The 16,490-nt window shown below is 42.7% G+C and overlaps 1 protein-coding gene across 7 annotated transcripts in view; it reads right to left on the bottom strand.

Moving 5' to 3' along the window:
* Positions 1–16,490, bottom strand: part of ankfn1 (ankyrin repeat and fibronectin type III domain containing 1) — a 131,033-nt gene that overhangs the window by 25,539 nt on the left and 89,004 nt on the right. For all 7 annotated transcript variants that reach the window (XM_038735905.1, XM_038735902.1, XM_038735906.1 and 4 more), the window contains 5 exons: positions 10,231–10,425; positions 9,450–9,563; positions 8,332–8,429; positions 6,561–6,651; positions 919–1,026 (listed from right to left, as the gene is read on the bottom strand). In XM_038735905.1, the coding sequence (XP_038591833.1) occupies positions 919–1,026; positions 6,561–6,651; positions 8,332–8,429; positions 9,450–9,563; positions 10,231–10,425 (606 nt within the window). The remainder of the gene's footprint in view (positions 1–918; positions 1,027–6,560; positions 6,652–8,331; positions 8,430–9,449; positions 9,564–10,230; positions 10,426–16,490) is intronic.

Here is a 16,490-nt window from a genome sequence, read left to right as displayed (position 1 = left end):
AAACAAACTTTATGACCCGATCAGACACTCGCAGCATTTCGGAACGACAGCCACGGGAGGAGATCTGTGCTGTCAGACGGGGGACAAGGACGGCAGTTTTCAAAGCTAGATTTCTGCAAGAAGCTTTCATATTCTTTTTTTATCTTTTTCATAACCTCCAGGTTTGATTTTCTAGCAGTGTTCGGCCGGTTCTTGTACAGAATAATAACCTCCCTCTGTTCAGGAGGCGGCACTCAGGGGCCACATGTACAGAAAAGATGGGACCAGGGAGAAAATGAAATATGTCAACATGAGTAAATTAGAAAAGATGTTTAACAACACCAGCGCAGTCTGTGAATTCTGACTTTAAGGACGATGTGTAGCGACTCTGCTGTGCTGCACTTTTGATTTTGAAAGGAAGAAATAAGATGAGGAAAGAAAACTCTTTGCCGGCAGCTAAAAACATCCACCCTGCTGAGGAGATGTAGAAGTGTCCAGATTTACAGCTTGGCTCTTAAAAGATGCATTCACTGATGTTTGTGTGAGCAAGAGAACTCAAAGCCATCTGAAACACACAAACCTCTGATATTATTATCATCTTATAAAGCAGCTGTGTCCAGGTTTCTCTCTCTGTTAGCTCTGTGTTTGGTCTCCACCAGCTCCGGAGGGAAATATCTGTCTCTTTAGTTGCTTCACTATGTTCACCTGCTGCTCCCTGACTGAGTCTGTCTGCAGGAAACATGAGTCATTTCAGGCGAAGCTAATATTAAAATGATTGATTAGTGGAGCTTTAACCTAGAGGAGATATTACAGCTAACAGACAGACACGTCAGGAGGCGGCAAATTAATTTCTGACAGTGAGTTATGAACCCGGACGCCTCAGACTGGGTTCTTTATGGACACTCTGTTGTATGAATCAGTGTTTTCAGAGACACTCACCTCCACAGCAGTAGTGTGTGTGAGTCGCTCGGACCTGCTGCAGCAGACGCTCCATGGCCTCGATGTGGCCTCGCCTCCGGGGCTCCCGACCGTCGCTCTCCCTCCAATCTGAACAAACAAACCAGAGGACAAAGACTGAGAGGACGTCTCCACTAAGATGTTAAAGTTCAAACCCAAAAAGCATCTTTAGCCGTCTGTCCTCCTCACTGAGGTGGATAAATGGCTGTGATTCGTTTTTTTACGTCATCATCTGACAAAATCAACATAAATGCAGGTTACTGACCCGACCGCCTTTATTGATCACAGTCAGAGCGTCTACATGAGCTGAAGAAACGGGGTTAGAGTCGTGTTTCTTCAGTAAGCCAATCACTTAAAAGGGGGAACCTGCTTTGTGCTGGAGAACACTGATTTCTTGCCCATGTATACGGGTAACTGGGTTTCAAACTGGGTTCTTGCAGAACAACCATAAGTGAACGTGTGCAGCACAGAGATCGTGACAGCAGAGCGGATTAAAGGGAAATTATTACATGTTGAAAAGTCTTGTATTAAAAATAACACAAAGCTTATAAGTCAGTTTCCACAGCTGAACATTAGGGTTTGAGAACCTGTTCCAATTTGGCATCTGTACCAAATCTCCAAGACCCGTGCGTTTGGATCCTGCTCCTCGGTTCCTAATTCCTGCATATCTCAGCTCCTGACTGAACTGCAGTGAGCATTTTACCGTCCATCAAAGTGTCTCTGATCTGCCAGCAGCTGCCACGCCGACCGAACGTCACCTCATGTGTTTCATCAACAAAGCATGAAGAAGAGAGTCCTTCTGGTTCCGGTCCTGGACCGTGGCGGACCGCAGCAAACGATCCAAAGTTTGGCTCAGCTTCACTAAAAAAACTGCACCTTCCGTCCTTCCTTTCCTATTTTCCAGCCTTCCTACTTCCTTCCTTCCTTCCTCCCTTCCTCCATCCTTTTTGCTACCTCCTTCCTTCCTTTCTCCTTTCTCCTTTCCTACCATCCTTCCAACCTCCTTCCTCTTATCCTTTCTTACTTCCCATTTTCCATCCTTCCTTCTTTTTATACTTCCGACCTCCTTCCTTCCTTTCTTTCAAGCCTCTTCTTCCTACCTGCTCCCTTACTTCTACCCTCCCTCCTTTCCTACCTCCTTCTTTCCTCCCTTCCTCCATTCTCTCTTTCTTCATTCCTTCCTTCCTTCCATCCTTCCAACCGCCTTTCTTCCTTTCCTATTTTCCAGCCTTCCTACTTCCTTCCTTCCTCCCTTCCTCCATCCTTTTTGCTACCTCCTTCCTTCCTTTCTTTCTCCTTTCCTACCATCCTTCCTACATCCTTCCTCTCATCCTTTCTTCCTATTTTCCATCCTTCCTACTTCCTTCGTTCCACCCTTCCTCCAGATAATAATGAATCTGAATGATCCTTCCTTCCTACCTCCTTCCTTAGTCCCTTCCTCCATTCTCTCTTCCTTCATTCCTTCCTTCCTTCCTTCCTTCCTTCCCCAGGGACGCCCCTCCAGGACAGAGACTCCTTTCACTTTAGCCATGAAGGGGAAGAGGAGCGAGGGGGAAGAGGAGGAAGGCCACCGAGCACTGACAAGATCTGTGGTGAAGTAACCAGAACTGAGATTTAATAAAATTGAAATGGTACCCAACCCGACAGTGATCCAGATGTGCAGGAATCCTAATAACATTTCGTGTAGCGCCACCGTGAGGTTCACACTGGTGTTTCCAAGTGAAATCTCTCTGTCGGATGGACTAATGTGTTTCGAGCACCGTAGAGGCGTCGGCATGCTTTTCCTCTCACTGTTCACTTTTTCTGCCTCTTTAAATCACTCGCCCACGCACTTGCAGTCCTCTGCTTCTGACATATGCAAACACACACACTTCAACACATCCACACAAAACCAGACAAATGTGTGAAACAGGCACAAACACACACACAGCTCAAGGCTTGAGCACTGAATGTGCAGAAGCAAAGAGTCGTGACGGGGAGATAAAACCGATGTTCCCAACCTGAGGACCTCAGAACAGAACGGAGAACATTCACAGCCAACTCATTGTTTACTACTGAGCTAAGGATGCTAACGTACCTCTGCTTAAACTTATCATATTACACATTACATTTATTCATTTAGCTGACGCTTTTATCCAAAGTGACTTACAATTGCTATACATGTCAGAGGTCGCACGCCTCTGGAGCAACGAGGGCTTAAGTGTCTTGCTCAATGGGGAATTGAACCAGGGTCTCTCACACCAAAGTGAGTGTCTCCTATCCATTGCCCCATCACCACCCTCATGGCACCCTCACACTAATTATCTCCAGCAGGGCCAGTTAATTAAGTTAATATCAGTAAAGTGATTTCAGTGCAAGCAGATAACATTGTGAGGCAACGGTCTCTCTGATGAATGGAATTTCATTTGTGTTTCATTCAAGGTAGATTTATTTAGCATTGTACAGCACAAGGTTGAATAACAAGATTAAGCTGCAGCTCTCTTTATGCAACTCCTTGAGATGCACAATGTCGTTTTCGAGGACTAACAATATGTCACAATCACAGAGTGAAAAAATAAAAAACAGAAATAAAGTTACAGGGCTCCACAATACCTTTTTGCATTGGTCGCTAGAAGTTTTAGGTGCACGCAAATTTATCACAGCACCTTTAACGCCGTAACAGTATATTCTAACTTTCTGTCATTTCCCAAACACATTGAGTTTAGTTCTGTAAATGATTGTAAACAGGAAGTCCTGCAGGTGAATCTTAGATTTTATTTGGATCACAGCACCAACAAAAAATGGGCCTGACATGCACCTTCCCAAAAATGTAACTACATCTCGCAGCGATGCAGACCGCAAGAACTGGGACTGGTTGGCTTGGTAGCATCACATTTCCTCCGAGCTCAAAAGAAGTACTCTTTGCTTTGAATCTTTGAAGAGCCGCACGGGAATTATTTATCCCAAGAAGTCAAGAGGTAAGTAAGAAGAACACAGTCGAACATAGAAACCCCACTGCCAACTAGTGTTTCGGAAGTGTAACTGCAGAGCGACACACACACCAACGCACAAGTATAAATGCAAATGTACAAGCATTGCCGACGCCATGAGTATCTGTGTCGAGTCACCGCAGGACAATAAATCCAGAGCCCCTTCTCTGCTTTTGATTGGCTCTCAACTTCTTCTACCAGTGAGTTTTGGGGAAAACACACAGAGATTCGGATGACAAAATGTTGTCCAGCGAAATGTTTGACAGGACAGTTTTTTTGGGTGCACTCTGGAGCCTCCAGTTATCAGTAAGGCAAAGCACAGACAGACAAACATACAAAGGAAATTACAAAAAGGGAGGGCGAAGTGCCGCTTTGGAACACACGGTCTTTTTCGCGGCCTGGTAGTTGACCCATAGTATCCAACGAAGGTTAAAATCAAGGGCAACTGGACTTGGTTGAAGATACTGGAAGACGTTTCGTCCCTCATCCAAAGGACTTCTTCAGTTCTGACTGACTGGCAGGGAAACTCAGCTATTTAACCTCAGTGGGGTCGTTTGCCAGCCGCTGGTTTGTTAGTGTTCCTGGTTGTTGTAACGATAGTCGTTATGATCGTTAGGACTGCCCGAGGCCAAGACTGAACGACCATCGTTGGTATCTTCACCTGAGGCCAATAGGTTACGTTTGTTGAGTTTCCTGGGAAGTGATGAAAGGACAGCATTGTAAGTGGGGGATAAGTGGTGGCGTAGACCCCCTCCCCTGTTCAATGACGGCTTCTCAACCCTGGTGTAGATGCTTCCTTGACACCTCTTTCAAACCATCCATCTTCTCTGTCTAAAATGTGCACCTGGTGGTCCTCAAACGAGTGTCCTCTGTCCTTCAGATGTAAGTAGACTGCAGAGTCTTGACCTGAGGAGTTGGCCCTTCTGTGTTGAGCCATGCGTTTGTGTAGTGGTTGTTTAGTCTCCCCAATATACAGGTCTGTGCATTCCTCACTGCATTGGACTTTGCTTTGATTGCTTTTCTTGTGTTTGGGTGTGCGGTCTTTGGGGTGGACCAGCATCTGTCTTAGTGTGTTCTTGGGTTTAAAAAACACAGGGATGTTGTGTTTGTTGAAAATCCTCCTGAGTTTCTCTGATACTCCAGACACGTACGGAATCACAATGTTGTTGCGTTTGACCTTCTTTTTGACCCATAGTAGTTGCATAGACAAGGTCTGCATCGATTGATGCCCCCCCCCCCCATCACTGTGGGATGTCCCGTTCTCAAGCACGCCTGTAAAGTTATTTATATCGTGGTTGTGTGGACAGAAATATGTTTTTTAAGATAACTCCCAAAAGTCAACATTTAAATAGTAAAAATTGTCAAAATATGGACATTCGCTTGGTATATTTTGAAAATATTGTATGATAACTGTTGTATTTCAGTTATTTCAGTTATTTACAGTTACAATTGCATTCGAGTTGTATGAAAAGATATTCAGTTGTATTATAATCTATCTTATGATAGTTTTGCTGGTTTATTGCCTTAAAATATAGCTTTTTTACCAGGCGAGGATGAAAATATCACATTGTGTTTCATGTGTTGAGCCACACAAGGTCTAATCTTACAGCGTTTTAGTCAAGAATTGGAATATAAAAATTTTTACCTTGAATGAGGTGAGAAGCAAGGTTCTTATGAACACTGTGTGTAACACAGTATCAAAACAAATGAGAAACAAAGATGACTTTATATAAGATATGATCAATGTGTGATTGGAAGAAGAGTTCAGAATCAAGCCATACAAAAAGCTATTAGTACAGGTTATTACACAAGAACCGGGTTTGAATTTGAGTTTCTGACTGGTACCAACATTTGTGAGATATGACTTTGTTTTGTTGCGTAATAGTTTAATATGTAAGATACATTTTCTCATTTAGCTGACACTTTTATCCAAAGCGACTTACAATTGCTATATACGTATGTCAGAGGTCGGACACCTCTGGATCAACTAGGGGTTAAGTGTCTTGCTCAGGGATACATTTGTGGATGTGTCACAGTGGGGAGCTGAACCCGGGTCTCTCACACCAAAGGCATCCGTCTTATCCACTGCACCATCACCACCATATTGAAATCAGACTTGTGGTCAGGTTTAGATGTATATATGATGGTGTCATCAGCATAAAGTTGAGCACAACAGTTATTGAATATTGACAGTAAGAGTTGATTACAGAAATAGAGAAGAGAAGTGTTCCCAGTGTTGAGCCCTGTGGCACACCTCTTTGTTCCCAACAGATCCGATTTATTCCCATGTAGGACGACACAGTTTTTTCTTCTGAAGGTATGAACTGAACCACAGAACTGCATGTTCAGAAAGGCCGATAGCATGGAGTTTATCTTGAAGCTGATCATCAACAAAGTCAAAATTTTAGTCAAATCAATAAAGATTGCACCTGTGAGTTCACCATTATCCACAGCAGAGATCGCATCACTGGTGAATTTAAGTAGGGCAGTAGTTGTGGAGTGGTTGGACCTGAAGCCAGACTGAAATGGTGATAAGATCTTGTTGGTTTTGAGATAGTGTGAAACTTAATCACATTCCACTAATCCGCTGTATTAGTGAGATGATCAGGACTGAAAAGCAATAAAACAGAACAAAGAGTGAAAGAATGAACTCACTTGAAGGAGCTGCAGACGGAGGGAGGGAGGAGGCAGGTGGACCCCAGCCTTTCATGTTGTAAGCCGACACTCGAACGTAGTACAGTCGACCCTGAAACGTAAAATCCCATCTGTTAAATACATCGTTTGCAGAGAAGTTACTGGATGCAAAATAAGGTTGGTACATCGGCTGTGTAACATCTGCTGAAAAGACTGTCTCTCTTTAGTGATTTTGCATCTCTGTGGTGGTTTCGAGTCTCTTTGTGGTAATTTTTGAGTCTCTTTGTGGTGGTTTTGTGTCTCTTTGTGGTGGCTTTGCATCTCTGTAGTCATTTCTGTGTCTCTGTGGTGGTTTTGAATCTCTCTATGGTCATTTTTGAGTATCTCTAGGTAATTTTTGAGTCCATTTATGGTGGTTTTTCACCTCTCTGTGGTGGTTTTGAGTCTCTCTTGGTAATTAGTGAGTCTTGGTAATTTTTGAGTCTCTTTATGGTGGTTATGAGTCTCTCGTGATACTTTTTGAGTCTCTTTATGGTGGTTTTGCATCTCTCTGTGGTGGTTTTGAGTCTCTCTATGGTAATTTTTGAGTCTCTTGATTGGTAATTTTTGAATCTTGGTAATTTTTGAATCTCTCTGGTGGTTTTGAATATCTCTATGGTAATTTTTGAGTTTCTTTATGGTGGTTTTGAGTGTCTCTATGGTCATTTTTGAGTCTCTTTGTGGTGGTTTTGTCTCTCTGTGGTAATTTTTGAGTCTCTCTGGTGGTTTGAATCTCTCTATGGTCATTTTAGAGTCTCTTTGTGGTGGTTTTGACTCTCTCTATAATCATTTTTGAGTCTCTTTGGGATGGTTTTGTGTCTATGTGGTCATTTTGGAGTCTCTCTGGTGGTTTTGAATCTCTCTATGGTCATTTTTGAGTCTCTTTGTGGTGGTTTTGTGTCTCTTTGTGGTGGATTTGTAAATGAGTGTGGTTCACGCTAACATTATGATGGATTATGACCATTTAAGTCAATTTATTGGCTCGGCTTATTTTACGCCCACAGTCTCTCGTCCTTTCCTTTCAGGCAGCGTGTTCTTTTCTAAAGGTTTTCTGGGCTGTTGTGGAGGTATGTGAATGCCAGCTGCCGCTCTAAATGGCAAACAGCAGATGCACCACAGTCATTGTGTTTCTGTGGCAGAGAGTGATGCACAGACTGTATAATGAACGTTAGCTTCCAGTAAACCGTATGCTTCAAATGTCACTGATGCCACTCCGCAAACACATAACAGTTACCGGGAATATGGAAAGACAGCATTATAAAACATGGCTGAATCAGATGTTTCGGTGCTTTGAATGAATGTGTTTGTTGGTGTGGTGAAAAGAGAGCCGCTGTCACTTGGAAAGATAATCACACACTTGCCTCACAGCGCTTTCTTTGCGATCCTGTACAGCCAGCTTAAAGCTCACTAATTAACATGCTATTTGTTCAATCCATACACAAACACAAATGTTAAAACACTGTTTCAGTCACGTGCATGAACCATTTCTCAGCTGCAGGATGACCACAGCTCCACCTGGCCTAATCTTTGCTAAGGAAATGGAAGCATCAATGAGTCCAAAAGTGATTTCGACACTCTTAGATCTCTGCTGTGTTTAGCATTATTTTAAGCTTTAGAGGAATGTGTACATGTAAATGTACAGGAAAATAGCGTAATGATCCTCTCAGCACTACTGGTGACAGTACAAAGTGTTTCTTTGCTACGAGAGGAGAGAGAAGAGGAAGATAGAGTGGATGACTGATGCTGTCGTTACCGTGGTGAGGCCGCTGATGATGCACTTGAGGGTCTGCAGATTATCCAACACGATCTCTCCAGCAAGCAGCGAGAAATCCTTCAGGCAGCTCCACTCCACTGCAAACAACCACACACACAGGTTAGGTGTCAACAGTAAACAGTAAAAGGTCGGACTCTCTTTTAATTACAAATCAATAGTTCCTCCTGAGATGGGGAAATTACCATTAACCTTCTCTCTCCTCAGCTCATGTCCTCGGGCCGTCTCTGATTATCTCTTCCTGTCTCTCTCTATCTCTTTCTCTCTGTGTGAAAACCACACACGGAAAAAGCACTGCATTCTTGTAACCTTCTCTCCGCCATGTTAAATCCCACATTCCCTCTTTTTTATCCACTAAAATTTAAGCTTTTCAGAAATCAAGTGAAAAATAATATTAGCTTCTAAAGCTCCTCAGGTGAAGCTGTGATGTTTGGGATAAACACTGGCAGGAAATATGAAATGGTGCGTTAACAACATCAGCTAGAGATGCTGATAGTTTAGCTACGGTATCAAAGACGTACCTTAAACAATAAAAAAAATATAAACATGCCTCTCTAAAAAAAAACTTTTTCATCGCTCGATAAAAGACACTAAATGTCTCAAATGTTAAATATTGTATAGGGCTGAAACAATTCATTGGTATTGGACGCTTCAATTAATCTATATAACTATAGAGCGCACTGTTTCGCATTTTCACTATCCCACACTGGGACGAGTTAAGACGACGTGATTATGATGGCGCTGTTTGCAAAGTGGAGGAAGAGAGGAAAAATAACAAGGGGTGAAGAAGAAAGTGTCCAAAGTATGGGATTATTTCAAGCTGAAAGAAAACAACAACTCTGTAATGTTACAGTCTGTCAAAACTAACGTAGCCGTTCAGAAAGCACCCGGTCAAGAGGTCAAAGTACTTCTTATAAGATTACTGGACAAATCAATGAAATAACATGTTGAATACTCGATTACTAAAATCATCATTAGCTGCAGCCATAATATTGTAAAAACTATTATATAAACTTTAATATTTCATATTTCAGTCCAACTTTTGTCTATTACTTCAAGGTAAAAAAGAAATAATATAAATCTCCAGTGAGTGTCTGTACCTCTGTATTTGGTCACAACGGTGGAGTTGAGACACTGCGGCTCCTGGAAGGTGACGGTCAGCGTGGTGCTACTGCTCACGCTCAGACGAACCATAGACGGGGGCTCCGGGGCACCTGAGCAGGGGCAAAGAGAAGACACAAAACCTCAAGTTCAAACTAAAGATTTTTAGTCACTCAGTCAAAAACACAGCAGAGCTGAAATTCTGTTTCTTTAGGACGAGGGCGTAAACACTGTTTACAGAAGATTGATCACCTGTACGTACGTTCTGTTAGAGTTTCTGTTGGTGCAATTTAAATATTTTGTGTCTTTTTGTAATCTTTCTCTTTGTAGTGACCTTGCATCTGTTTGTACTTGTCAAGTAGTGTTTGTGTTGTAGTCGTTTTTCATCTGTTTGTACTTGTTTTGCATGTCTTTGAGGTCATTTTCTGCCTCTGGTCATTTTGCGTCTCTATTGTCTTTTTGCATTTGTTTGTACTTTGTAAGAAGTGACGATGTGATCAAGCTAAAAGGCAGCAGGATGCACAGAGCTTCATGAGTCCCACTGTGTAACAGAAGACATCTCATGTGTCCTATAACAAGGAATGTTTTTTTTCTGAAGTCTGTAGATATGAAATTATGTTTCCTGGAATAGAATAATCAAATTAAATTATTTAAGTAGACAACAGACACGTCCAGTGGTGGAATAAATGCAGAAATACACATCTGCCAGGATCTGACTGAAAGACCAGGTGTCCACGCTGTGTGTCTGCTTCTCCTTACGGCTCATCAGTAGCGACTCACGTGCGTGCTGGAAGCCCGTCCTCATGCGTTTGTACAGCTTGCTCCTCCACTCCCAGGCTTTCAGCTGTTTGTCCTTGTGGCAGGCCTCCAACAAGAGGCCGTCTTTCTGCGCCTGAGCCGCCAGGTCCGCCGCCCGCCGCTCAGCCTCCACCACCAGGGAGCTCAGGTGGGCCTCCCGACTCTCCACGCTCACAACTACAACAGGAAACACACACACAGAGCGCTGCAGTGAGACCTGGCACCCAAAGAACCAATGCTTATCAATATTTAAGCTACAGGATCCAGACTTGACCTGTTCAACGTGTACGCAAACAAAAAACGTTCACGCGTTCAACCGTCTCTGAAAGCGTAAAGATCAGACGAATGAGATGGTTGATGGATTAAACAGAAAGCTTTGTTTAAGATGTCATTTAGCTTTCAGGGCTCTTCCTCGTGGGCTGGACCGAGACTTCTGACCGAGTTTGTGGAGGAGTGGAAGCTGCAGGTTCGGCTCTGTCAAGGCCGGCAGAGGCTGAGGACCAGCCATCTTTTACCGCAGACTGAACAAACCGAGGCCGAACAGATAGAAACTGTCTGTGAACATGTTACCATAAAAGGACCAACGCTGGCCCTCCATCTGTAGGGAGTCAGGATGAAGAGAAGCTCCGTAACCATCAGAAGCAGAGAGAAAACCATCATACGACTTGAAAACTGCTGCAGCCGACAACATTAAATGAACTTTCCCTTAAATATGTACATTTCCATCCAGTGTAAAGGCTGCAAAAACTGAAGTAGAAGGTTGAACACCTGTCTCCACTTCTGGCTGTCTCACTGACACAGTTAAAGGTAGGGCTGCTGTTATTCCCATCAATTAACTGATCAATAAACTCTCAGAAAAAACATTCATATTGCTTGTCTTGTCAGGTCAAAACCCAGAGTAAGAAAAACAACATTGGAGAAGCTGGAATGAGGAAATAACTAATCGAATAACTACAAGCTGCAGTTCAGCTAATAAACAGAGGGGGGCGGTGTGTTTAAGGTCAGCTGCAGACTGAACAAACAACAATTCAGATTATTCTTCCTCTAAAGCAGGACGTTTCTAGGGCTGGACCGAGCGCTATTCGGTGAGCCTCGAAGCGTCAATGGTAATTAACAGCGAACATTCGAAGCCTCGGTTGACAGTCTCGTTACGCAGGCTGTTTTTTTTCATGAGCTGTGGATTTGAGGATAGAAGCAGAACAGCAGAAGAAGGATGAATGACATGAGTGAGGGAGAATCCATGGGGGACTAAACTTTGTTCCAGCTAAGCTGGCAGACACAGGTGCAGAACTAAGAGAGGGAGCAGACTGGACTTTGATAAAAGAGATTTGCAGGGACGAGGGGTTCGGATAGTGAGCCGGGGACGAGCGTTACAGAGTGGACTGCAGAACCGGGTCGGTGGCTGCTGTGCAGAGCAGAATACAATATTTTAGCCAGGTGGTCCAGGTCCAGGGAGAGCAGAGAGACTGAGAGCTATTTCCAGTAGCAGAACTAAAAACATTATTGTGCAAAATTCCCTTTTAACTTAGAACTAATAAAATTGTTTAAAAGTATTCATTATGTTGTTGGGTGTTTGTTGTAGACTACAGTTAACTCAATACATTTGAAATGGAGGCTTTTGACTGTTTTGATCTGTGATGAAACGAAGCAATTGTAAAATCATTAAACCCCATAACTGCCACACTGCAGCTGCCATCACTCAGTTTAAAGTGCTCCCACTGGGCTGAGGGCTCCTGCATTTTATTTTCACTTCTGTGGAAACTGGTGCATGTTCACTGTGTGAGCGGAGGTTAGGCGGTCAGGTGAATCCCAAAATTGAAAATCAAGTGAAATATTCGGGTCCAGCCCTGGATGCTGTAGTTATTCAGCTGGAGCTCATCGGACTGCAGCTGATGATTCTTTTAATTCTGGATTAACCTGCTGATTATTTTTTCCATGAATCGATTGATCGTTTGGGTTGTAAAGATTCTGCTGTCACAGTTACCCAGAGCCCAAAGTGACGCCTTCACATCACAGAAGGCCAAACATTAATGTTATTAACAAACGGAAAGGGAAAGCAGCAATTCACATGAAACCATGCATTTTCTGTCAATTGACTAATTGAACAGTGGACTAATGGTTTCAGAGTTACTTTATATGAAAGCGTCAGATTTAATCAAGTCTTCATGAGATTTGTGTGTAAACATCTAGATTTTAGAGTAACGGATAAACACGTATTTAATATATCAGTGCAGCTCAGGAAAACACAGCTCTGTGTGTGTTCCTCCACATTCATCACATTGAAAGTCTCCGCCGGCTGCCAGCTCGCCCAAACACTGCCGCTTTACCGCATGCTCGTCCAGTTCTTCGTCACGGACCGTGACAGCGGCATCAACAAGCAAACTGCAGCACACAAGGACACCCTCATTCACACACCCCACACAACACCTCCATTTAGCTGCTGCTGCAGAGCCGCTTTTGTTCTTAAATCCCTGCTGATCACAACTGTTTGTCTAATCGGTATAATTTTCCGCAGTGACACGGGAGTTAGCGTGAGCGCCCATGGCTGCCCTAACTGGAGTTAATTGCCACTGATTGTGATACAATCGTTGCTGGAGGGGTCGGTGTGTTGTACAGCGATGCTGCCGGCTCCTTTTAAAGACCAGCTACACTTCTTTACACACAGGAAAACATAGGAAAACCTAAGAAGCATAAAAGGAAAACAAAAAGGAATAGAAGTAATCTATGTTTAATCAAAATAAGATGTACACGACATCAAAGTAATAAAGCAGCTTACAGTGCTCATTGTGTGCAGATAATAATAATAATAGCTTTATTTATATAGCACTTATCAACAAAAGTCCAAAGTGCCACACAAAAGAGACACATGGCAAAAAAAGACACTAAACACCAAGACAGAAGATAAAATACATGAGGACAAAAAAACAAACTCACAAATAACAAAAACAGATTGAGATAAGAATAAAACAAATAGCAACTTTAACTGGCTAAAATAAAAACCTTAAGATAAAACAGGCAGCTGAGATGAAATCAAGATATGACTTCCGATGAAAGTGTGTTTTTAAAAGAGATTTCAAAGAAGACGATGACTCCGAGAGCCTTATTTCCTCTGGCAGGTCGATCCAGAGCCTCGGGGCCCTGACGTAAACATCTCTGTCCCCTTTGTTCTAATCCGAGTCACAATAAGAGACAGAAAACTCCAGCCGGAGGATCTCAAATTACGCAGAGGTTCATAAGGAGTTAAAAGGTCAAGTAGGAGCCACGCCATGGAGAGCCTGAAAAGTTATCAATAAAATCTTAAAAACAATCCTAAAACAAACAGGGAGCCAATGGAAAGAGGCTAAAACAAGACTCATGTGATCGGACCTCACAGCTGAATTTTGTACAGTCTGTAGACGGTTTAAGGTTTTATGATTAAAGGTGCGTTCACACTGAAAGCGAATCCAACGTTTTGGGCGGCTTGATTACAAAGTCAATGCAATGGGTGAGAAATTCACTTGATGCGATTGTTGCGAAAGCCCATCAGCGGTGAGGTAGTCCAAACGTCACCGGCGACTTCGGAGCGTTGTTTGGAGAGGACCATGCGAGCGGTGTAATGACAATCCGCTGCTAGAGAACCGGGAAGTGTTCGGGACAAATAAACCCCCGTAGTCGGTCTGGATTCTGCTCTGACAGCTACGCCGTTTACCCGCGGGAGGAGCTCAGATTCAACTGCTTTTATTAAATTCGCTTTTTACTTTAGTTTTTGGGATTACAACTTGATTTATCTTCACTCACGCTTCTCCGCAGCTTCTGTGCACATCGTTTTTCCATGGAGTTCTGCTGGACTACTACTATATATTTATATTACAAAAAACGGACAAAACTGGACATTACATGGAGAAAAGTAAGCGAGAAGGTTTAAGTCTCTGGTCAGTTCAGAAAATGTGTGTCTGTAACTTTATTCCAGCTGTCGTTGTACTTTACTGTGAACAGGTTAGCATAGATTAGCATAGCCCTGATTGATCTGAACTCCATTCAGAAAACAAACACTTTAAAAGTTGTCCTGCTGACAGACCTGACAAAGTATGAATTCACATGTCTAACAAATCTGCATCATATTGTGATTATTTCGGCATCAGTTTGATCCGTTTATTGCAATTAAATCATAGCAAAATGTTTACTTTGAGTTCATATAGCTGTAGTATCTGCGGGCTGTGTTTATTTGCTTAAAACGCGATGTGTGTGAACACACAAAATGTCTAGCGGTAAAACTCACCTGAGTAAAGCAAGACGAACAACATAAAAGGCAATAATCAAGACTTGAAGAAATTAAAGCATGTATAAGAATTTCCTCTTTACGTTTAAAATAGACCTAAGTTTAGCAATATTTCTGAGCTGATAAAAACAAGACTGGACAAGTTTAGTTACGTGTTGTTCAAAACATAAGTTACTGTCAAATGAAACAGAAATTTCTAGCAACAGGCCTGATGTGTTGTGACAGGTGATGGATAGATGGCGTATTTGTTTTGAGAGGTGTTGAGGACCAATAAGAAGAACTTCTGTTTTCTTGGGAGTTTACTTGAAGAAAGTTATTTGACATCCAGTCTTTTCCATCTGCCAGACAGTCCTCACTCAGCATATTCAGGTTGGTGGGCTTTACAGGAATGTACAATTGTGTATCATCAGCGTAACAGTGGAGCTGGATGAGGCTCTCTTCTCATTGGGCCGATATCAGGCATTTTGATATTATCTAAATGATAATTAATAGATTAATAGTTACAGTCTCTACCCAGAGAGGTTGAAAGAAGAATTCCGATTTATTCTCTTAACAAAACCTAAAACAAATCCAGAAAATGTCAGCTGTGGATTGATCCTAATGTGATGTTAGTTAGCTAACGCTGGCTGACTTCCTACTAAATGTAACGTAATAAAGCCCTACTGCTCTGCTCTTTAATGATTGTAATAGTGTACAGAAACCTACCCAGCTGTACAGGAACAGTGTTGATCCTTAATACCGTTGTCCTCTTTCTCAATAGTCAGGTGATATGGTGGTTCACTTTTACTCTCTGTGATCAGTAGGTTGCAGTCTGTCTTTATTCGTTTCATGTCAGTTTGACAGCAGCGTGATAAAAGTCCGACAAGCCTGACAAAGTGACTTACAACACTAACTAAGGGGGGCGTGGCTTAGCAAGGGGTCAAGACTCGTTGCCGCTCTCTCTCCCAGCAGCAGGTGTGTTACCTGGACTGGGCTTTGAACCGGACAGCTGTCATTTCCTCTTAACTGATTATGCCTCCAAAATAAAAGCGTGAGAATGTTTTTTGCAGCAATGCTTTATGTTGAATTTATTGAGAACTTTTACTTTGAAGAGTTCTGAAGGACATTCAAAAGAGTCTCTGAAAAAGTAGTCAGTAAACGTGTGATCAGATTTCCCTGAATTTCCTCAAGGAAATTAAATAAGGGTCCATGGGTTTATGAATGCGGATCAAACGCTGCGACACACACACACACTGCAGCACTTTATTGTGTGCATGTGCAAAAGTGTCCTTATAATCAATCTGTTTAACAAGGGAGAACAAAAATATCCGCAGTATGTTGGGAGCTATCATACAACCCTCCCAACGGAAGACCCGCTCACTATCAACTGAGCTAAACTTGCACACAAGAATTCAAGAATATAAAATAATTTGACTATGTTCTGGCTTAAAAAAAAAATTGGACGCCAGACTTATTTGCAGTATATTTGTGTATAAGCAGTTTTCTTTGACAACAATAATTACAATAACATTTCTTTTCTCGCTCTGTAATATTTGGACATTTTGAATAGCACTTTATCAAACACAACAAACAACAGGAACAGACAGACTAGGTGAACCTGAGGCTGCGAGGCCTGGTGCCCCTGACGTGTCACTTCCTGCTCAGCTCGGCCAGTCAGAGCGGGGCTAGCTGCTAACGGCTGCTAATTGAAAAGGCTGTAAATTGAGGGGCTGCTGAGGAGGAGCCGCCTCACACACAGGAACTCACTGTCTGACTGAGGGGCCGGCAGGGGCCTAAATTTAGAGCAACCGCTCACCAGGGGCCCGACGGGTCTCGTAAATTAACACACAGGCAGACAGAAAACAGAGACACACACACTTAGCTGATGAGGTAACTGTTTCAGATCAGAGGGGGTGAAATGTGGTCCAGTTATAATAGATTAGTTTGAGTGTTTCTCAACACAAACAGAGTGTCAGGGTGAAACCTCTGATGGAACTACAAAAGG

This window comes from Micropterus salmoides, unplaced genomic scaffold (assembly GCF_014851395.1).
Source record: "Micropterus salmoides isolate LMB-PRFRI ecotype aquatic unplaced genomic scaffold, ASM1485139v1 Ms_hic_scaffold_21, whole genome shotgun sequence".
In the NCBI taxonomy this organism is placed as follows: domain Eukaryota; kingdom Metazoa; phylum Chordata; class Actinopteri; order Centrarchiformes; family Centrarchidae; genus Micropterus; species Micropterus salmoides.
This window is presented reverse-complemented; position numbering and strand designations above follow the sequence as displayed.